Source organism: Gymnodraco acuticeps, unplaced genomic scaffold, assembly GCF_902827175.1.
Source record: "Gymnodraco acuticeps unplaced genomic scaffold, fGymAcu1.1, whole genome shotgun sequence".
Classification (NCBI taxonomy): Eukaryota; Metazoa; Chordata; class Actinopteri; order Perciformes; family Bathydraconidae; genus Gymnodraco; species Gymnodraco acuticeps.
The window spans coordinates 1,521,991-1,545,020 of NW_022990276.1; the positions used below are offsets into that span (position 1 = coordinate 1,521,991).

A 23,030-nucleotide genomic window follows, 5' to 3' on the forward strand; every position below is an offset into this window, starting at 1 on the left:
AAAGTGTTTCAAGAGCGCAAAGTCGTTGAAAAACATATGCCAAAAGCTTCCGTTATTTATTTTGGTCTCACGGCTCTCATGTCTATTGGTTTATAAAAACAGCGGGGATCAGCTGTTGAACTGCTGCTGTCTTTTGCCGGGCTCCGGTGATTGGCAAATCTGGGTGATGCCTTCTGATATGATGTAGCATGTTGGCGTGTGTTACCATTAGCATACCGCACCGCTGTAGAACAACGCCGACACACCGTCCTCGTCAGATCCACCACTCGCGCACTCCATCGTTATTGTAGTCCACAGGGAACCCGACATGTTCCCACACAGCTAATTTAAAAGAAGCAGGTGGGTTCTAGCTCCTGTGTGTTACCTGAAATCGCCATACTAACTTTTCTTCTTCTTGTATTTTGTTCGTTTTGTTGTTGTGTTTCTTCTTGTTCTTCATTTGTTGTTTAAGGGCGGCTGGCAAACAGCTTTTAGGCGCAATATCGCCCCCTGGATTATATATAGTGTAGTGGATACTGCCCTGAATGACAGACTTTTTTCCCACTCTTAAAAAAAAGGCGTATTCGTCGTGTGACTGCGTGTGCCGAACCGTGACGCCCGAACCGTGACGGTACGGGACGAATACGGATACCGTTACACCCCTAATATATATATATATATATATATATTCCATTGATATTAAAGAATAAGGAATTAACAAGACAACAATTCACTCTTATTATCAGGCAATTATTCTGAACTTTTAAACCTTTTCTAGGTATTTAGGAAATGTCAATACATTTAAAAGTTGATTTATTTGACATGTTGTCCAAACCAATGTCATTTTCCATATATTCCACTTCTTTGCAATAAAAAAAATTAGGTTTAATGTAAAAAATATATCTATCCTCTCCTCTTCTGCTCTCGAGCCATCTGACACAGTCCACACAGCGGCAGGCAGCCCATGATTAACCAGTCGTCACACACTGAGCCCTGGGAAGAAACAAAAGGACAGTAAACTTCAGACAAACATAAATGTTCTCATTAAAAAAATAAAAGATTGATTCAGGTCAGCGATATCTTTTCAACTGACCAGATTTCACAGTTACAGCATAATCTCTGCAGTACTGTTGTTTTTTTAGGTTTAAAGGTCCCCTATACTGTTTTTCCTCAATATATTATAGGTCTCAGATATATACAAAACATGTCTCTGAAGTGTTTGGCTCCAAACACCAAACAGATCCTTGCAGCATTACCCATAATCCCCTCTGTTTCAGCCCTGTTTCCAAAGTGCTGATTCTCTGTCTGTTACTTTAGATGAAAATAAGGAGCCCCTCCCCACGCCCCTCTGAGAGAGATTTGGTTACAAAGAACACAATGGTGCTCTAGGAGGAGATTCAGGTGATCAGGTGATCAGGTGGGGGTTACCTTGGTTGGTGATTGGCTAATGGTTACACAAGCTAAAAAAACGTTATGACATCATAAAGTGGCCAAAATCTGATCAGCTCGTTTTCAGACAGGTTTTTATAGAAATGGATCAGGACAAAAAGAGAGAGAATCTTTTTTCCTGAAACTTTCAGAATCTCTTTCCACAGAGGGGACACATGTTGATGTAGAAAAGACATGAAGAAGAGGGGACACATGTTGATGTAGAAGAGACATGAAGAAGAGGGGACACATGTTGATGTAGAAGAGACATGAAGAAGAGGGGACACATGTTGATGTAGAAGAGACATGAAGAAGAGGGGACACATGTTGATGTAGAAGAGACATGAAGAAGAGGGGACACATGTTGATGAAGAAGAGACATGAAGAAGAGGGGACACATGTTGATGTAGAAGAGACATGAAGAAGAGGGGACACATGTTGATGTGGATGAGACATGAAGAAGAGGGGACACATGTTGATGTAGAAGAGACATGAAGAAGAGGGGACACATGTTGATGTAGAAGAGACATGAAGAAGAGGGGACACATGTTGATGTAGAAGAGACATGAAGAAGAGGGGACACATGTTGATGTAGAAGAGACATAAAGAAGAGGGGACACATGTTGATGTAGAAGAGACATGAAGAAGAGGGGACACATGTTGATGTAGAAGAGACATGAAGAAGAGGGGACACATGTTGATGTAGAAGAGGCATGAAGAAGAGGGGACACATGTTGATGTAGAAGAGACATGAAGAAGAGGGGACACATGGTGATGTAGAAGAGACATGAAGAAGAGGGGACACATGGTGATGTAGAAGATACATAAAGAAGAGGGGACACATGTTGATGTAGAAGAGACATGAAGAAGAGGGGACACATGTTGATGTAGAAGAGACATAAAGAAGAGGGGACACATGTTGATGTAGAAGAGACATGAAGAAGAGGGGACACATGTTGATGTAGAAGAGACATGAAGAAGAGGGGACACATGTTGATGTAGAAGAGACATGAAGAAGAGGGGACACATGTTGATGTAGAAGAGACATGAAAGTGGATTTTGCATAATAGGTGAACTTTAATGTGTGCTCAGACAAAACTGAAAGCTCTTACCTCGATATGGTATTTGTCTCGCATGCTGGTCCTCAGAGCGATCATGGCCCCTGGGAGGAAGGGCAGGCAGCAGCTCTCCCCGTGGTCCTGAGCCACCTGGCAGCCCAGGATACACGGTAAGAACGTGGCACACAGACCTGGAGGTGAGAGACGTGTCATCAATTTGCTATTTATGTTACAGTGTTGGTAATTTCTTCTTGCTTCTACACACACACAGGTAGACACTTACAGATGCCAAAGTCTTCACAGCAGTCGCACACGTTTGAACTCCAGTCTACGGACCCGGACGTCACCGTGTACTGAGTGACGGTGACCTGAGGCTGCGAGTTGATCACATTGGACTGGAACGCCATTGCTGTACGTAGAGAACTATTAGATTTAAAAACAGATTATATTGTTCTAGAATACAGTATCATAACAAAACAAAACAAATGTTGTAGCCATATCAAATATATTGCTCCATGTCCAGTCCTGTGCCATCAAAGCTTCTTCATTCCAAGCAGAGACAATTGAAGCCCATCTCACTAATATTGCCAAAGAAGGAGGAATTTACTCAGCAGAATAAGTTACTGAAATTCATTTGAATAAAAATCCTGCCGACTCTTCCATGTAGCAGGAATGGAAAACCTTGTGTTTTGAGAAACACAGCTTGAGATCTCAGCTCACCTCCTGTGGTTGGTAGATTGCTCCTGTAAAGGTGGTCTCACAGTGGGTCACGGGATAAATCCAGTAACAGGAGGGCAGACGCCTGCCTGCGTCTCTTATACCCAGTGTGACGTCACGCTTACACCGGAGCCCAGTTTCAGTGCTGATATAAAATGGCCATTTGGCCGCTGCACACCTTGTTTTCACAACAGTGTTTGACATTGGGGTGTTTCACCTTTCAAAAGGGAGCCATGACCATGACGTGGTCTTTATCAGCGTGCAGTGATTGAAGAACAAAGAAGGCATATCAAGCATATTTGACTAGGTTCAACCTTTTAGTGCAGGTGTGGTGTGTGTACACACTGGGCTGAAGTGTGGATCGGAAAATAATACAAACGAGCTCAAACACCGGCCTTAAAAGAAGTGTTTGTACTCCTGTGCTTCAATTCATCTTTTAGCTCTGCTACATGTCTAACTTTGTATTGCATGTGGGTCTATAGAACTACACAAAAGGCTATCACTGTTATACATCCCCTATTTTAACTGTTTGTATAAGTATCCAATTTAAATTCATTTCAGAATAATAATTCAGTCTGTATGGAGTTACAACTTCCTAAGACAAAAGCAAAATGGAAGAAAAGTGTTTATAAAGAATAATAAAACATAACTTAAATTGAAAAAACAATACACCTGTGCTGGTCACGTTCATCCTTTCAGTTACCTGGTCCTTTAAACATTTATGAACATATCCGCTAAAAACACACTGTCCTCTTTAACGGCACAAAACACTTCTTTATATTGTTTTATCAATTGATACTTTGTGAGAAAAAAATGTACCCGTTGAATGTAGTAATTTTCTTCCATATTGGCCTTGCATTTGGCAACATATTTTTGCTATGGCGTGTTCTGCCTTCTCATAAAAACGACATCGCAGCAGTTAGTCTCTTATCCTCCCGAGAGAACAATCCTATTTTTCTATTCATACCCTGATCCTTACCCACAATGTACCATCTAACATGAATAATGTGGTCAATTTACGCTGACCTTTGCAACATAATAAAAAAGTCTTACCTGTGAAAGATTTAAATTGTAGAGTATAACTTCATTACAGGATGGCAGCTTCTGCTATGTGAACTTATACCGTACTAAGTTACTTTTTGATGAATGTAAACATAACATTCAGACCTACAGTCTATGATTCAGACACGTAATTTATCTAAACAGCTAGCGCCAGATTCCATAACTATTTGTAGTAGTTATTATTCATATTACTTATATATCTTACTCTAACAGCAGTATCTTTATTCCTTGCCAGTTGTTGCCACCATGAGCTTTTGAGAAATGGTAGTTTCACAAGCCTCACCTCTGTGGCTTCCCTCAAATGAAGTAACTTTCCCTTTTATAAACCAAGGCAAGCAAACACTCCTCTACAACATAAATCATTTAAAACATACTGACACTTATTTCCCCCTTTTCTGATATGATTTCACCAACTACTATTTACGTTTATCAAATGAGCAAAACAGCGCTTTGGGTGTTGTGTGTGGTCAAAGCTGGTATTGCACACTCAATATCAAAATATGCCGAGGAGAGAGGTTTAATGTGCTTTCATTCTCACGCTCCCTTTTTATTCTCATTCGACTGCAAAATAGGCCAAAAACAACAACCCTCAAATGCATTGATTTCATAAATCAGAAAATCACAAATACCCTCACTGTAAATCAGTCATTAGTGGGGAGACAAAATAATATATAGTACTTCCCTCCTAAATAAATCTGTGTTAGATTATTATAGAGTTTTACAGTTTAGTTACAGTAGGTTTATAGACTTATTTGGAGTATAACTCACCCAAATAAGTGAGGATAATGTGCATGTATCTGTCTGTAAATGACTGGAACAGCAGCTCTGCAGAAAGAAAAGGTCCCCACCCTTTACAAACAAAGAGGATATATTTTGAATGCATAACAACATAATGAAACATTAATTTGCTTGGTTTTTCCTTATTGTTTGTTTAGACTCCGAACCATAAAGAAGTAAAGCCAACGCACACAAATCACAAGGTTTAACCAGAAGCTACATTTAACCCTTTGGTTTTGTAATATGATATCTGTTATGTCATCATGTATCATTTATAAGAAAGCTTGATGATTATGAGTTGGTAAAAGCAACTACAGACAGTCATTACTCAAAGGTTGTTTTCTTTTTAAGGAACTGTAAGATTTCTTTCATTTTTAACCCTTTAATTACTGAACAGCTCAAGTTTCCACATTAAGTAGGTTATGGAGGTGTGGCCTTAAATCACACTGTAGTTGTTATAGGACATATTAACTATTGTAAACTATGCTCAGATTATAGAAGCAGCTGCCAGGGCAAGACATAACAGATAAAATACACATGAATGTGATCAACACCCTATCCTCACTATGGCATCTGATGAGAAAGTAAATATCCCACGAACGTAACTGAAAGTCCTGATTAAGTTACACACTCTTTATTGCCTAAAAAGAAACGAGAACTTGCAGCACAGAAATCCAAACTAGGCTAAGTCATTGGAAACAGGGTGATTTCACAGTGTGTCCACCAGAGAGCACTAACTAGGGGATAGTTACACAGCTTGATATTTATCTTGGACATGTTGTTGTTGTTGTTGTAGTATTACTAGTTTAAGTTATACTAACAAATGTAAATCTGGGGGATCTGTATCTAGAATATAAGATTATGAAATACATGTTAGAAATTACTTTAAGTAGTTTGCATGGGTTGAGCTGTGGAAGTGGATCAAGTTACTTTTGAAGTTTGTACTATAGGTCTATATAAAGATCTTTATTTGTCGTTGTGCTCAGAACAAAAAGTAAAAAGTAAGTAAAAACTTTTAGCAGCAGAAAAAGCCAAAGAAAAGACATAAAAGGAATCAAATTGGGCTGACATAGGAAGGGAAGCCAAATCTGACTGGCATGTTAAATATTTTATTTTCTGACTGAGGCACCCCACAAAAAACGGACAGGATTGTCTTTTTGTTTGTTTGTGGATTGGTAGGCACTCAAAATACACAAATGAACTGTAGGAGCACAAGCACTGACAAAGTGAGCTTTTCATAACATGTACAAAAAACAGTCCTTTGCCAAGAGAAGAGTCTAGATGTGTGTAGATGAATAAATGACTAAACTGTTGTTCATTGTATTGGATTTATTAACTTCAATATATCAGGCTAAAAGTGTAACCTCTGAAAATGTGTACACAGTGTCTTCAAAAGTAGAACTCAATACAGGCTTGTTTTTGACCACAAACAAACAAACAAACAAGCACACAGACTGAGCTCAGAAGCACTTTAAAGCTGGTTGAAGGTAAAGGGCAGCCATGAGTCAGAAAGCCCCTTTAGTCTTACTTCCACAAACTAAACCAGAGACAGACAGAATGGACAAATGAACAAAACCCCCCGTCAGTATCATTTGATGATATCTTTTCAATAACATGTAAAATGTGAGAGGAACCGAACACTCTTGCGGTTACATCTGTCTGTACTGAGGGTCTGTTGGTGTTTCGCAACCTGGCTGATGATTCTGCTTTCTTTTATCCACTTGTTTGTGTGATAAACAGTGCAGGGCACACAACAGGAGCATATATAAGGTTAAATACTGAATAGAACATGTCTGTATGTAATGTGATCCGTGTGTGCATAATAACACACCTAAATGCCTAACTGTTTAAATCTGGGACACTAAAGGCCTCTGGGTTGTATCAGACCATGATGTGGCTTGAGGGGGAACAAGCCTGTATTGAGTTCCACTTTTGAAGACAGTGTGTACACATTTTCAGAGGTTACACTTTTTTTTTAAGCCTGATATATTGAAGTTAATAAATCCAATACAATGAACAACAGTTTAGTCCTTTCTTCATCTATACACATCTAGACTCTTCTCTTGGCAAAGGACTGTTTTTTGTACATGTTATGAAAAGCTCACGTTGTCAGTGCTTGTGCTCCTACAGTTCATTTGTGTATTTTGAGTGCCTACCAATCCACAAACAAACAAAAAGACAATCCTGCCATCCTCTCAAGGTTGTGTCTTCCTGGTCGAATGTACTTATTGTAAGTCGCTTTGGATAAAAGCGTCAGCTAAATGCAATGTAATGTAATGTAATGTAACAATCCTGTCCGCCTAATTTGATTCATTGTATGTCTACCACTTAAAGTAATTCCTAAAAGACAAAAATGTATTTCATAATCTTATATTCTAGATACAGATCCCCCAGATTTACATTTGTTAGTATAACTTAAACTAGTAATACTACAACAACAACAACATGTCCAAGATAAATATCAAGCTGTGTAACTATCCCCTAGTTAGTGCTCTCTGGTGGACACACTGTGAAATCACCCTGTTTCCAATGACTGTTAGCCTAGTTTGGATTTCTGTGCTGCAAGTTCTCGTTTCTTTTTAGGCAATAAAGAGTGTGTAACTTAATCAGGACTTTCAGTTACGTTCGTGGGATATTTACTTTCTCATCAGATGCCATAGTGAGGGTAGGGTGTTGATCACATTCATGTGTATTTATCTGTTATGTCTTGCCCTGGCAGCTGCTTCTATAATCTGAGCATAGTTTACAATAGTTCATATGTCCTATAACAACTACAGTGTGATTTAAGGCCACACCTCCATAACCTACTTAAGGTGGAAACTTGAGCTGTTCAGTAATTAAAGGGTTAACAAGGAAAGAAATCTTACAGTTCCTTAAAAAGCTCCAAAATGTCAGATGCAAGAAGTTACAATCCTGCCGTCCTCTCTAGTGTCATGATGAGGTTCAGGTAAAGCATGGTTAATGTATTATTATTGAGGGAGAATTGTCCGGGGCTACAGAAAAAACCTTTGGGGCTAAAGCCCTGAATGCCCAGGCCAGGCGACCTTTAAAACAAATCTTCCCGGGGGAGCATGCCCCCGGGAAGACCCTGCTTACACCTACATGTATATGCCGTGAGCTGATTATCGAGCCTTCATTGGAACAGTTACGGGTACACTGTGTATGTGCGTGTGGGGAGTGTTGCAGTAGAAAATTCCACTAGCGACCGGTACCTTAATGGGAAACCCTACATGTTGGAGCACCCTCTATGAAACGTCAAGCTACCCCACTGCACCCCCAAAAGAAATCTCTGGCATCGCCACTGTGGGCTAAGCCCCGGATGTTTCCAGGTACAGGAAACGCCCCTGCAGGTTCCTATGACAAGAAACACTGAACCGGAGTAATCTGTTCATCTATGCAGGTAAAAATAACACACTGTTCGGGGAAAACATGTTGATGAGCTTAGAAACGCAAAGACTGATGCCAAAATCTGCAAGAATGCACTGCGCTGTAGTTTGAATAATCTTGTGATTTGGCACCTTCCTACGGATTTCTGATATTCATCATCATAGAGTTAAAAACATCTACTGAAACCCTCTCTGTTTAAAAGTGTTTTTTTAAAGAAGTGAATATTGAACATCAGTTAATGAGAGTTTTAGAAACCATTTGTTTCCCCTCCAGCCACATCATGGTCTGATACAACCCAGAGGCCTTTAGTGTCCCAGATTTAAACAGTTAGGCATTTAGGTGTGTTATTATGCACACACGGATCACATTACATACATACATGTTCTATTCAGTATGTAACCTTATATATGCTCCTGTTGTGTGCCCTGCACTGTTTATCACACAAACAAGTGGATAAAAGAAAGCAGAATCATCAGCCAGGTTGCGAAATACCAACAGACCCTCAGTACAGACAGATGTAACCGCGAGAGTGTTCGGTTCCTCTCACATTTGACATGTTATTGAAAAGATATCATCAAATTATACTGACGGGGGGGTTTTGTTCATTTGTCCATTCTGTCTGTCTCTGGTTTAGTTTGTGGAAGTAAGACTAAAGGGGCTTTCTGACTCATGGCTGCCCTTTACCTTCAACCAGCTTTAAAGTGCTTCTGAGCTCAGTCTGTGTGCTTGTTTGTTTGTTTGTTTGTGGCCAAAAACAAATGGTTTCTAAAACTCTCATTAACTGATGTTCAATATTCACTTCTTTAAAAACTTCACCTAAACACTTTTAAACGGAGAGAGTTTCAGTAGATGTTTTTAACTCGATGATGTTGGATATCAGAAATCCGGAAGGTGCCAAATCACAAGATTATTTAAACTGCATGATAAAAAAACACTTTACAGCGCAGTCAATCATATCAACGTGTTTTCCCCGAAGAGTGTGTTATTTTTACCTGCGTAGATGAACAGATTACTCCGGTTGTAGTTCAGTGTTTCTTATCGTATATAGCACATATGTCAAACTCAAGGCCCGGGGGCCAAATCAGGACGTGGTGGATTTAATTTCGGCCCACTGTGTATTTGAGTTTGACACCCCTGGTATATAGTAACCAGCAGTGGCGTTTTCTCCTGGAGGCCAAGGGAAGCCAGGCTTCCCCTGTTTTTTCGGATTGTAGTTATAATTTTAATAAATAAATAAAAACACTTCGTTTAGTTTCGGAAATTCTTTGCTGTGTGTTGCTGCCGGCCCGTCTCTCCCCCATTCTCATTGAGTATTTTACAAATAGTGAAACAGCGCCCCTCTAGATGTTATGGTGAAACAGTAGATTGCACTCTCTGCTGCGAGAGGAGGCCAGACGAAACTGGCTTCCCTTGGTGAAAAAAATGGAGGGATTGACCAATCAGATGAGGCCCACGTGATGCCCCTGCCAACCTGTGATTGGTCAGGGCCATGCCAAGGGAAGCCAGAGGCGGCTGGCTTCCCTTGCCTCACAATCCAATCAAATCGCATCAACTTAGTGTTGCAGTGACGAGTCCTAAAACCCGGAAGTAAGCTGCGCTCGGCTTCCCTCGACAAAAAAGCAATGGGATTTCTCCATAGGATTTTGGAAAATAGCTCGAAATAAATGCAAGTTTTGTTCAGTCGGATAATATCCACATTTCTACCCTACTTTTATAATTTTCGAATCATAAATCTAATCGATAGAAGATAGATAGCGCCACTGCACCACTCTCACCGCCATTAGAAAGTAGCAAGCAACTGAAGCAAGTGCAATTATGTAGGGTGGAGATTTGGAGTATTTCATCAAACATAATTGTACTAAACTTCCGCTACAGCAGCAACAACAAATCAAATCCGATGACAGGCCAATGCCCAAACTGGAGCTGTGTACAGCGAGGAACAAAGGAGCGAATCGGACGTAAAACATTAAAGGTCTCCTGATTTAGTTTGTGAATGAATGTTCATAAATATCAGGAAGGTGAGATGTTCTTCTGCTATCTTAGCTTTCTTACAGTGCAGACGCTTTTCTGCTTGCTCTTGCCTCTGCTTACTTTTTATGCTGATTTTCCTATTCTTATTCTCTGAAAACTTCGAGCAGCGGCTCCTGGACATTAACTTATCACTGGGACAGTTAATCTTCGTAAATAGACAGAGGGTTTCAGCCATATTTCAACATTTTTACGACGACCTCAGTCTTACAGTAGCGTGGCCTAGCAACAGCTAAAGCCTGGTAGGCTACTGCATGCTATTTAGCTTAAGCAAAATGCCTCCGTTCTCTACAGATGACTTCCACAAACTTATACAGAAGATGGCTGTGTTGGAAATGAAAATGCAATGGTTGGAAGTTAACGTGGAAGTGAATGGACTATGTCGTGGGAATGACACCACTTTACCAGTGTTGCAAAATAATGGAAAAGGGTATGCTAACTCACAGCTAGTTAGCAGCTACAAGGATTCCAAGGAACAGGAGGGCTGTGTACTGGGTAATACATCTACAAGTGGTAGTCCTCCCTGGAACTCTCTGGGTGCAAAGCCTAAGAGTAAATCATTTCCATGGGATTTGGGAGGACGGATAACAGGCAGAGCCCAGCGCTCTGAAATCTGTGATGCGACCAGCTGGCCTGCATTGTTATCACCCAGGAAGAATGCCTCTTCAACCCCTAAACAGCCGTGGACAGCTGCTAAAGGGAGAACTACAAAAAATCCTCCTAATCCACCAAGTGTGCCAATCCAGAACAGATACGCTCCGCTGACCGAGAGCCGGAGATCTCTTTCTGTTGACCTGGATAACCTGTCCTCTTCACACAGCAGGGTAAGGACCAATAGCTACTCCAAAAGTAAAAGGCTAGAGGGAAAGCTAACGACTGGGCCTGAAACTCTGATTGTGGGTGACTCTGCTGTAAGAGATGTAAAAGGTCTGTGTAATAAGAACAACACCAAAGTACTCTGTTTTCCCAAGGATGTGGTCTCTGACTTGGCTGAGAAGATCCTGCATATTGGGGCTGAACATCCGACTGTGAAGAATGTGGTACTACATATTGGAACAAATGATGTTGTGAAACAAGAGTCAGAAGTGCTGAAAAAATACTTTAAATGTTTGTTGGAAACTGCCAGCTCTCTAAATGCAGAGGTGTTCATCAGTGGCCCTCTACCGCCAGTCAGAAGAGGAGTGGAGAGATTCAGCAGATTGTTTGCACTGAACACTTGGCTTTCAACGGCCTGTACTGACCATTCTGTCCATTTTATTGAGAATTTTAACTTTTTCTGGGATCGCAGACATCTTTTCAAGGCAAATGGAATTTGCCTGAACAAGTCAGGAGTGAAATTGTTTATCTCTAACATATTCAACTGCCTGCGTCATCAATCTGTTCCCTCTGCCAAGGACAAGCGGCAAGAGGAATCAAAACAGGGGAGAGACACAACACATCGCCCAGAAAACCCTGAAGAAGTATCACAGCACCCGCCTGAGGAATGTTCTGATTATGGGAGACCTATGACACAAATGGAGGAGTCTCCACTGCCCGTCACCCTCCCTGTCAACGCCTTTGAAGATACTCTTCATTCATCCCCCAGCTCTCTCTACGCTCCGCTCACCCTTTCACCCTCGCCCACCCCCCTGGACTTCGATGACCGCATGAAGGCGACACGCAGGGTTGGCAGCATGTCCTTTACCCCCGCCCCTCAACGACGCCCACCAAAATCACCGAAGCAGATATGCGCACCATCTCCCCCGGCTTCATCACCATGCCTACCACAATCATCCAAACCAAAACAATACAAGGACAGTGTATAGCCCTCACCCTGCCCTCCTATGATGAGAGGAGCAGGGTGGTGGGTCCTCCCTCCCCTTCAAAGCCTGATAGGGATGTGTGTGTACAAAACGCTGCAAACTGATATCTGCTGGGTCCAGGCTCAAGGGCGTATGGCACTCTCAACTCTTTCCAGGACATGCCGGGGCCCTGCCTGCCTGTAGCTTTGCCGATATCTGTGTTGATAGGTAATAGATTAAGAGCGGTGAATCATCTTAGAAACAGGAAGCGCTCAAACGCTTGTGTGAGTTTATCTAATTTAGCAGTGATTCCATGTCAGCCACAGCTTGTTACAAAAAACCTGACTGATAGTGTGTTTAACGAACTTAAACTAGCTTTATTAAATGTCAGGTCTTTGGCAGGAAAAACATTTTTAATCAATGATTTTATCACTGAGCACAATCTCGATTTTATGTTTTTAACGGAAACATGGATTGAACAAAATAACAGTGCAGCTGTTCTTATCGAATCAACCCCTCCCAACTTTAGTTTTATGAGTCAGGAAAGAATGCATAAGAAAGGGGGTGGAGTTGCTATTCTGTTCAATGATTCCCTTCAATGCAGGAAGACATCTTATGGGAACTTTGCTTCTTTTGAATATGTGGCCCTTCAGCTGAAATGCTCCTCTCGAGCTCTGTTCCTAAATATCTATAGACCACCCAAATACTGTGCAAGCTTTTTTGATGATTTTACCGAACTGCTATCTATAGTGTGTATTGACTTTGACCGTCTAGTCATTGTTGGTGATTTTAACATCCATGTTGACAACCCCCAGGACAGAGGGGCTAAAGAACTGTTTTGTGTTCTTGATAACTATGGACTGACTCAGCATATGACGGAGCCCACGCACAATAAGGGGCACACTCTGGACTTAATTATCTCAAAGGGTCTGAATATCTCTAAGGTTGTGGTGACTGATGTTGCACTCTGACCATTCCTGTGTTTTCTTTGAGAGCTCTATTTCTGTTCACAAAAATGTTCAAAAAGAGATAACCACAAAGCGATATTTAACTAAAAATACTAGGGAAATGTTTACTCAGAATTTTTCTTCCACACTTGCCCCTGCCAACATCTCAGTAAATGAGCTAGTAGATCATTTTAATTCAAAAATTAAAAATGTTATAGATGCCATTGCTCCAACTAAGGTAAGTGTCTGGCAAGAAAATATCTCCATGGAGAAAGGCCATGACCGTGAAAACAGAAAAAAGAGAGTGTCGAAAAGCTGATCGCAGGTGGCGAAAAACAAATCTCCAGGTTCACTTTGAAATCTATAAAGAGAGACTTGGCCTTTATAATTTGGAATTGAAAAACATACGACGGTCTTTCTTCTCTGACATCATTACCAAAAACAAAAACAACGCACGTGCCTTGTTTGCTACCGTCGACAGACTAACTAACCCCCCAGTGTCAGTAGCCTCTGAATTTCTATCCACCAGGGCGTGCAATGATTTTGCCTTTTTCACTGACAAAATTCAGAAAATCAGACAAGCAGTCAGTGCCTTTGCATCAGGAACAGCAAATGTGTTGTCTCTGTGTCCACTTAACATCAATTCAGACATCATGACACAATTCCATCAGATTAATGATAAAAACCTAGAGGACATTATTCAACTTCTGAAATCCTCCTCCTGCTGCTTTGATATTATTCCAACAGGATTTTTCAAAGATGTTTTTCGTTGCATGGCCTCAGATCTACTTCATATAGTAAACAAATCTCTTCACTCAGGTATTTTTCCACAGGCCCTGAAAACTGCAGTCATTAAACCGCTCTTAAAAAAGAATAATCTAGATGCTTCAGTAATGAACAATTACAGGCCCATATCAAACCTCCCATTTCTAGGTAAAATCATTGAAAAAGTTGTTTTTCAACAGTTGAGTAATTTCTTGCATTTAAATAACTGTTTCGATGTGTTCCAGTCAGGCTTTCGTCCAAACCACAGCACTGAGACTGCTCTTGTAAAGGTCTTTAATGACATCCACTTAAACACAGACAGTGGCAGAACTTCAGTGTTAGTATTATTAGATCTCAGTGCTGCGTTTGACACTGTTGACCACAGCATATTACTAGACCGACTGGAGAACTGGGTGGGACTTTCGGAAACAGTTCTGAATTGTTTTGAATCCTACTTAAAGGACAGAAACAACTTTGTTTCTATAGGTAAATACACATCTGAGTTGACAAATATGACATGTGGGGTTCCTCAAGGCTCCATCTTGGGGCCTCTTCTCTTTAACGTCTACATGCTACCACTGGCTCAGATAATGAAGAACAACAAAATAAGTTACCATAGCTATGCGGATGACACACAAATTTACGTAACAATTTCACCAGGAGACTATGCTCCAGTTAAAACACTGAGTAAGTGCATTGAACAAATCAATGACTGGATGTGTCAGAACTTTCTCCAATTAAACAAAGATAAAACTGAGGTAATGGTTTTTGGAGCAAAGGCAGAACGTATAAAAGTTAGCGCTGAGCTTCAGTCTGCAATGTTCAAAACAACAGATGAAGCCAGAAATCTAGGTGTAGTCATGGACTCTGACCTGAGTTTCAACAGTCACATTAAAACAGTTACTAAATCAACCTAAAGAACATATCTAGGATTAAAAGACTAATGTCACAGCAGGATTTGGAAAAACTTGTCCATGCTTTTATCTTCAGTAGACTCGACTACTGCAATGGTGTCTTCACAGGTCTCACTAAAACATATATTAGAAAGCTGCAGCTGATTCAGAACGCCGCTGCTCGAGTCCTCACTAACACTAAGAAAGTGGATCACATCACTCCTGTTCTGAAGTCTTTACACTGGCTTCCTGTGTGTCAAAGAATAGATTTCAAAATACTGCTGCTGGTTTATAAAGCACTGAATGGTTTAGGCCCAAAATACATTTCTGACCTCCTGCTAAATTATGAACCATCCAGATCTCTCAGGTCTTCAGGGACTGGTCAGCTTTCTGTCCCCAGAGTCAGAACTAAACATGGAAAAGCAGCGTTCAGTTATTATGCTCCAAATATCTGGAACAAACTCCCAGAAACCTGCAGGTCCGCTGCAACTCTGACTACTTTTAAATCCAGGCTGAAGACTTTTCTTTTTGCCGCTGCTTTTAATTGAACTATTCACATCTTAAACTGCACTGTAACTTTATCCATGTATTTTTTTCTTTTAATGTTTATTTTATTAGCTTTTCTTTTTAATGACTGATTTTAAATGCCATTTTCTTAATGTCTTTCATTTTTTGTAAAGCACTTTGAATTGCCTAGTGTTGAAAAGTGCTATATAAATAAACTTACCTTGCCTTATTAGAGTTTCGGCTGGAGAGTGGGTGCGGACCTGTCGGTTAGATAACAGGCGTATGATACAAATGTGTGTAAAATGATACCGGGTGCTGTAATCACTCTGGTTACGTTATTACATTGACCACCACACCCCCGACCCAAAAGAAAGGACGTATTATTGGCTTCCCCTAATTTTTTCCCCATGCCACGCTACTGGTTACCAGGATGTCCTGTTTTTAAAGCATTTGCTTAACAACGTCTGAGAAGGTAAGAACTATCTTCTTTCATTCAGCTTCTTATACATATAAAAATAGCATTAAGCTTTGCAAAAGTGCAGTTTTTTCTATTTGTATACATTTGTAGAATTCATGACAATCAAGGAATACTTGTAGATTCTATTTACCCAGTTATGTTAATATTGTATTGTAATTAGGGCCGGGACTCGATTAAAAAAATTAATCTAATTAATTAGAGGCTTTGTAATTAATTAATCGAAATTAATCGCATTTTTAATCACATATAAATATTTGACCACATATAAATATTTGACCTGAGAACAGTGAAAAGCAATTTTTTTCACATGGATTTTAGTATACCATTAGGCGCATTCACACCGCAGTACTTTTCCCACAAAGGTTCATGAGAACTTAGTTCATGAGAACTCTTTGAACCTGGGGGAGGATTAGGCAAATGAAGCCGCTGACGTCACTTCTTCTTCTTCTTCTTCGGGTTTACTGGCAGGCCGCAAACGGCGTATACTGCCCATGGGATACTGCCGCCCAAAGTCCCCGGCCGGAAGTCCCCGGAGTTGGGGACTGGCTTCAGTAGAAGCTGCTGGGAGTCCCAGCAGCTTCTACTGAAGCCTTCCGAGTAAATCGCCAGAACGCCGACACCTCCTCATCTCCACCGCTCCCATGTTTTATTTTGTGTTGCCATAAGTTAGTCTCTCTGCGTTTCTGCGCTGGGCTAATGCTAATGCTAATGCGAGGATAATAAAATGGCGGCTTCACAAAACTTTTTGGGAGTTTTACGGGGCGTGGTTTGCAATCCGCCCAGCCAATCAGAAATATAGCTCTTTTCTCACAAGAGAGCCGCACGAAAGTCCCTGCTCTCTAGCAGCTCTCTGCTCTCTAGCAGGGACTTTCGTGGGGGTAAAAAGGTTCTCATGAACTCATTTTAGTACCGGCTCTTTTTGGTGTGAACGCGATAAAAGAGGCTAACGTCCACGCTAGCTTCCACGCTAGCTGCTATATGTTTTGCATTGAGGTGATACTTGAGGCTTGATGTGCTGCGGTGATATGCGAATTCCTTTTTGCATAATTTGCACACAACCGTGCTCTTATCAACGCTTCCATCCGTCCGTTTTTTAAAACAACATTTCCCACTTCACTGTGGTTTGTTGTTGTCTGAAGTCATGAACGTTAGTTGGTGCTCCAGTATAATCGGTACGCCTGAAACTCATCCAGTGAGAAACGTTCCGCGGTGCAAAAATAAGTGCGATTAAAATGCGTTAATTTTTTAACGCGTTAATTTTTGTGTAATTAATTAATCTTAATTAACGCGTTAAAGTCCCGGCCCTAATTGTAATGTTTAATTTCTCAAAGCACGCTGAAAATAAAGAACCTGAAAAGTGTAGACTGAATTTTCTGCCAACCAAACACATTCACTTCTCCATTTGTGTGCGATTGTTTTGAGAAAAAAACGTCTTGAGGGTCGAATTCCCATAAAGTGAGTTCCCTTTCAATATGACGTTATGCAAGATGTGTAAACGATCACATAGCATGAGGGGTCTGCAGAAGATGAAGTATGAGATAGAAAATAGAGTATTTTTCCATATTGATGACACCAGTCATGACTGAGTGTCTCGCTGATGGAGCTTTATAGCTGGCTGCAGACACATTTTGAAAATATATCACAATTTCCTTGACACACTCATCTATCACTACTATGTAGCATCTAAATGTGCCAAGATTCAGTTCCTGAAATTACTTCTTCCTCTTCTTCTTTCTGACCATCCCTTATCTCATTGTGTTTATGAGTGTCTCTGTTGGAGGGTTTCAGGCTGCTGGCTTAATTTCTACAAATATGGGAGAAGTGTCTGCAACCACAGAGGATTACTGGGTGAGTGGAAACCATTTTCTCATCAGGAGACACAACGTGCCTCTGTTAGCATTTTATTTCCTAAACATAAGCCGCTTTAACTTATCATAAAGCGCAGATCCAACATATATTTTCAGTTGAGATACTCACATGTTGTATCTGAAAGACTTAAGATTGAATACGTGTGTGCACAACAGATACAGGTAAAGATACGGAGGTAAACATATTGCATCCCAGGCTCTTCCAACAATGCAACATACAGAATCCAAGGCAAACAAATAAATAAAATAATGCAAGAACAAAACATTGAAAGAACATAATAGAAAATGATTAAACAGAATGTAAGAATAAAACCAAAACTGTACAGTCAAATGAAACATGTATACTGTAAAATGGGAAGGTATGACTAAAAAGGCTGTATACATAAATGTTATGTATAAACAAATAAATTATATACGAACACTGCATCAATTGTTTTTATTTGCCATTTTGAAAACCTCGTGACTTTTTGTGTAAATACTGCCCTTACTTAAATAAAAACAAATAATACAGCAACTGGTGGCAGCATAATAAGTTTGAACTTTTATTGAATAATTGATCTGTTACAAGAATTTGACAAAGCTCTTCCTCTCTCTTGTCGACAGGAATATCCTGATGAATATGACGATGAAAACACCACCTGGCCCCCCGAAACAGACATTAGTTATTCCCCGTGCTATCAGGAGGACATCTACAGTTTTGGACAGAGATACTCTCCAGTGGTCTACATCCTGGTGTTCCTCGTGGCTCTGGTTGGGAACGTTCTGGTTCTGTGTGTGATCCGCCGCTACCGAAACTCTCAGAGCGGAGGAGCCTGCGCCTTCTCTCTAACCGACACCTTCCTGCTCCACCTGGCCATCTCCGACTTGCTGCTGGCCTTCACCCTGCCGCTGTTCGCAGTGCAGTGGGCTCACCAGTGGGTGTTCGGCCTGGTTGCTTGCAAGATCTCCGGCGCCCTCTTCTCCCTGAACCGCTACAGTGGCATCCTCTTCCTGGCCTGCATCAGCTTCGACCGGTACCTAGCCATCGTCCACGCTGTCAGCTCCGGCTGGAAACGCAGCACTTGCCATGCCCAGATTGCGTGTGCCCTCATCTGGGTGGTGTGTCTGGGCCTGAGTGGAATAGACATCTACTTCAAACAGGTAGTGGATGTGGCAACTAGGGGAAGTGAGAAGATGATGTGCCAGGTGTGGTTCACTGAGAACTCCAACCAGTGGCACGTGGGGCTGCAGCTGGTCAGCCTGGTGCTTGGTTTCGGTTTCCCACTGTTGATCATGCTCTACTGCTACATCCGTATCTTCAGGTCTCTCTGCAACGCCACTCGCCGCCAGAAACGCAAGTCCCTCAGCCTCATCGTGTCCTTGGTGTCTGTGTTTGTGGTCTGCTGGGCGCCGTACAACTGCTTCCAGCTGGCAGAAAGGCTGCACCGGCTGGGCTTGGTGGTTGGAGGATGCCATTTTGGCCACGTGCTGGACATGGGAATTGTGATCACTGAGAGCGTGGGGCTGTCGCACTGCGCCCTGAACCCTCTGCTGTACGGCTTCGTTGGGGTGAAGTTCAGGAGGGAGCTGGCCAGGATGTGCAAGGGGCTGCTGGGACAGAGAGGCTTCCTGGGGATGGAGGGGTGGAGGGAGAGGAGGCTCAGGAGAACCACAGTATCATTCAGCTCTGCAGAAAGTGAAAACACCTCCTTCTCTGTCATGGTGTGATATTGGTTAGAGGAACAGGAAAATGTGTATAAAAAAATTGCTTACTTAAGACTTTAAAAATGTTCTCAGAGGGAAAGTGATACATTTCAGGTGCTTTGATATGTGTATTTTGTGTGTTTTGTTGCAGCTTCCAACCTACATTCACAGCCATTTTCTTAAGTAAAATCATTAAGTAAGTGTGGAGCAAACGCTGAAAGAGAACGCCACCTCCGAACATGCTGATGTTGCTTTCATGTAAAGTGTTTTTGTGAGAACGTGTGGATTTTCATGTCCATGGGTCAAATCTTGTGAAACCTCTGAATTACTTCACAACTCTCAAAGTGCGCTATCAGCAGTAAAGAGAAAGCTTTTGGTTTGTTTCTCATCCTTACAGCCAGTAGATGCTTCTTATCAGATTCCACACTCATGTAGTTTGTAAACTCAATTAAGTTTCAGCTTATAAAACTGTGAAAATTGTTGTAATGGTTTAGTTGGACTTCTCATTTCCCGTTGTTTTTTTCATGATCCTTGTGCAGCTGTTCTCTTAGCTAGGTTCATTAAAACTTTGCAAAACAGGAAATGTATACAGATGCTTTTTATAATAAATATTTTGGGGTATCCATAAAGTGTCGTGTTCATATATCCATCAACATCTTAGTGGTCGAATAACTTGGTTCAAGTAGTGTCATTCATTTCAAATCCTACAGGTATTAGTACTTTACTTAAGTATCTTAATTGTATGCAACTTGCCACTTCTCCACTACATCACAGAGGCAAATTACTTTATCTTTATCAGTGCATTGTATGCAGTGGTGGAAAGTACATTGACTTAAGTACTGTACTATACCGTTCAGGTACTTCTACTTTACTTGACAATGTTCTTTCTGTTTCACTTCATACTTCACAACATTTCTTAGGGAAAAAGTGTACGTTTTACATACTACATTTATCTTTCAGCTTTTGTTACTAGTTAATTTAGATATTCAGATTTGTAAACACAAACTTATCAAGAATATTAAATGGCAGCAATTTTTCTAATGATTTTAGTATTTTTGTTTTCTAAATATAAATGGTATAGTTCCAGCTTCCCAAGTATGAAGATTGTGCTGGGTTTTTTCTGTAATGTGTACTTTTATTCCTAATTGTTTAAGTATATTTTATTGGCCATAGATAAATACTTATACTTTAGTAAAATGTTCAACCAATACTTAAATGACATTTTATTTGCATGTACAATCGTAATCTCAAAAGTAACTTATAAATGCAGCTGTTTCATACATGTAGTGCAGCAGAATTATAATGTAGATACACTGGTTAACATGTAAATACTAAGGTAAAGTTTATGCAGCTCTAAATTGTACTTAAGCATATATCCCACAGCAATACATTGCAGATTCCTTGTTATGATTCCTGTGACTATGAACACTTTGCCCGGTTTTATATGTATCCTTTCTTCTGATTTATTTTCTTTTAACTTGGGCGAGTTCATATTTGTTCAGCTATCTCGATGATAGATTAAAAAACTATGACCAATTGATTGATTGATTGAAAAGTTTATTAACAGCTTGTATATTGGGTACAGTACAGTACAGCTCAAAACATACAATTGTTAAGGGGATGCAGACCAGAGAAAGACTTTCGTCTTGTTTACATCAGGGTCCCCCATTTCCAATTCATCATATCATTTAAGACATATAAGACATATTTGACATACAGATGGCTTATTTACAATTTACATACAGGTGGGTTTTTACATACAGATTGCTTATTTACAATTTTCATTTTAGATTTCGTTCTAATACATCCTAACCGGACATTTAAGACATACCAAGTCTACAGATATACAGTTAGTAACAGAGTCTAAAATGCGAGTATATACATAGATGGGGGGGGGAAGCTGTCCATTGTACGACAGGTTGAGATTTGTACCATTACCGGGGCCAGTTTTGCAATGCTCTCCCCCGAAGGTGCTCTTTAAGAGAGGTTTTGAAGGTAAGTATAGTTTTACTTTCCTTTACAGTTGTGGGAAGAGCGTTCCACCTTGATGTGGCATAATTGCGAAACGTGTATTCCCCCTTTTTTGTGCCAAATCTGGGTTTCACATGATTTGTGGAGCTCCCTCTGGTGTTATGATCATGGTATTCCTTGACCTTTGGGAAGAATTTTGACATGTACATGGGTACCATAGAGGTGTAGTGGATCTTGTAAACCAGGCCCATTGCAAGTAGCTGTACTCTGTCGTCTACTCTAAGCCATCCTAGGTTGTCAAAGTGGGCAGAGGTGAGGTGGATGCCATTTTATCACAGGAGAGGTTTGCCTGAAGAATAGATCCTAGGTATGTAATTTCCTTCTTACTTGTGACAATAATGTCACCCACTGCAACTGAGAAGTCGTCGGATTTGCTGAGATTATGTTTCGAACCGAAGAGAATGGACTCTGTTTTACCCAGGTGTAATGATAATTTATTATCAAACCCTCAAACCTTGATTTAAAAAGCCATATATATGCAGATTGTATTCCAACATAACTATCATGATATCAGGGGTTAACAGGCAGGTTGAAACATGCTTCAAGTTTGATCTAATGTTCTTAATAGAAACACAAATTCAACAGCTCTACCTGGTGGAAAGCGGCTGTCTGTGCGGCTCATTGTTTGACTGCTTTGTGTTCAGCAGCGGTTTCGTTTCGTCAAGTCAGCCACAGAAAGCGGAAACGCGAAATCTTGGTAATTTGCCCTTCATAATAAAGCTCGGGTTGCCACAATTGCACAAACACCCAGTGGCGACGGGTCATTAGGGGCAGGTGGGGCACAGCCCCACCTAGTGTCAGCAGAAAGTATTAAAAGTAATGATTACAAAAAAATGCAAAAAATACATTAAAAAATATATAAAATATATTTTAAGATCATGTTTAATCATCTGATTCGTCTGTACATTGCTGTTTTAGTCTGTGTTCTTCTAATTAGTGTCTACAGTGTGTGCCTATTGAGCTGTTTAGAGCCATGTGGGACAAAACCCGATCCTGCCCCTCCCTCTCCCTGTTTAAGTCAATGGTGACTGTAAAAACTACACTGCGCATGCTCAGAGTATTGTCCTATTTAATGTGTGTGGCAAAAAAATAATGACCATAGGGGCATAGAGCTGCCATCCCCACCATACGTCATCTCACATAATTCAGAGCTGATTGGCTGTAAGTACGTGTGCCGCGAAAAGTGTGGTGTGTGAAGAGGAGGAGAGAGAGCTGCAGTGAGGCGTCCTACAACCCGGAAATAAACTGCGCATGGCTTCCCTCCACAAAAAAGCAATGATATTTCTCCATAGGATTTTAGAAAATAGCTCCAAATAAGATCTGTGGGAAACAAACCTGTTAGATAAATGCACGTTTTGTTCAGCCGGATAATATCCACATGTCTACCCTACTTTTATAATTTTCGAATCATAAATCTATTGATTAGATCAGATTTATGATAGACTTTTGAAACTACAAGAACATAAGGAGGACTTTTACAAAAAAGTAATAGAGATGTTTGTCCAGAAGGATAGGCAAATGGACTTCATCTTCATGTAAGACTGCAATTTTATTGAAAATGGGATCTTACTAAGAGAGAACAATTCAATATTTAAATGATAAAATTACATTTTTTGGGTATCCTTTTGTTGAACTGTCTGT

At 40.6% G+C, this 23,030-nt stretch overlaps 2 protein-coding genes across 6 annotated transcripts; one reads left to right on the forward strand and one right to left on the reverse strand.

The window, feature by feature from the left end:
• Positions 1-673: 673 nt before the first annotated feature.
• On the reverse strand, positions 674-15,578 carry cnfn (cornifelin). Of its 4 annotated transcripts, none has more exons than XM_034221552.1 (4): positions 15,550-15,578; positions 2,749-2,874; positions 2,520-2,656; positions 674-972 (listed from the first exon to the last, which is right to left on the reverse strand). In XM_034221552.1, the coding sequence occupies exons 2-4, from the start codon at positions 2,870-2,872 to the stop codon at positions 883-885; spliced, it is 351 nt and encodes a 116-aa protein (XP_034077443.1). In that variant the 5' UTR covers positions 2,873-2,874; positions 15,550-15,578; the 3' UTR covers positions 674-882. The 4 variants fall into 4 exon arrangements, with proteins under 4 accessions (XP_034077443.1, XP_034077440.1, XP_034077442.1 ...); XM_034221549.1 differs by lacking the exon at positions 15,550-15,578 and adding an exon at positions 15,155-15,196; XM_034221551.1 differs by lacking the exon at positions 15,550-15,578 and adding an exon at positions 3,186-3,286 and having other exon boundaries at positions 2,749-2,888.
• Positions 15,579-15,666: 88 nt separating this feature from the next.
• On the forward strand, positions 15,667-19,987 carry cxcr3.2 (chemokine (C-X-C motif) receptor 3, tandem duplicate 2). 2 transcript variants are annotated; one of them, XM_034221548.1, is made up of 3 exons: positions 15,667-15,801; positions 17,596-17,655; positions 18,279-19,987. In XM_034221548.1, the coding sequence occupies exons 2-3, from the start codon at positions 17,620-17,622 to the stop codon at positions 19,380-19,382; spliced, it is 1,140 nt and encodes a 379-aa protein (XP_034077439.1). In that variant the 5' UTR covers positions 15,667-15,801; positions 17,596-17,619; the 3' UTR covers positions 19,383-19,987. The 2 variants fall into 2 exon arrangements, with proteins under 2 accessions (XP_034077439.1, XP_034077438.1); XM_034221547.1 differs by lacking the exon at positions 15,667-15,801 and having other exon boundaries at positions 17,548-17,655.
• The last annotated feature ends 3,043 nt before the right edge of the window (positions 19,988-23,030 follow it).

Bases quoted from the DNA above. Each gene is read 5' to 3' on its own strand.
- cxcr3.2 (XM_034221547.1), top strand. From the start codon at position 17,569: ATGAGTGTCTCTGTTGGAGGGTTTCAGGCTGCTGGCTTAATTTCTACA. The intron at 17,656-18,278 runs GTGAGTGGAAAC...TCTTGTCGACAG, and splicing joins CAACCACAGAGGATTACTGG to GAATATCCTGATGAATATGA.
- cnfn (XM_034221549.1), bottom strand. From the start codon at position 15,176: ATGGTTCATAATTTAGCAGGAG. The intron at 2,875-15,154 runs GTCAGAAATGTA...CTCTACGTACAG, and splicing joins GGTTCATAATTTAGCAGGAG to CAATGGCGTTCCAGTCCAAT. The intron at 2,657-2,748 runs GTAAGTGTCTAC...TCTCACCTCCAG, and splicing joins CTGTGAAGACTTTGGCATCT to GTCTGTGTGCCACGTTCTTA.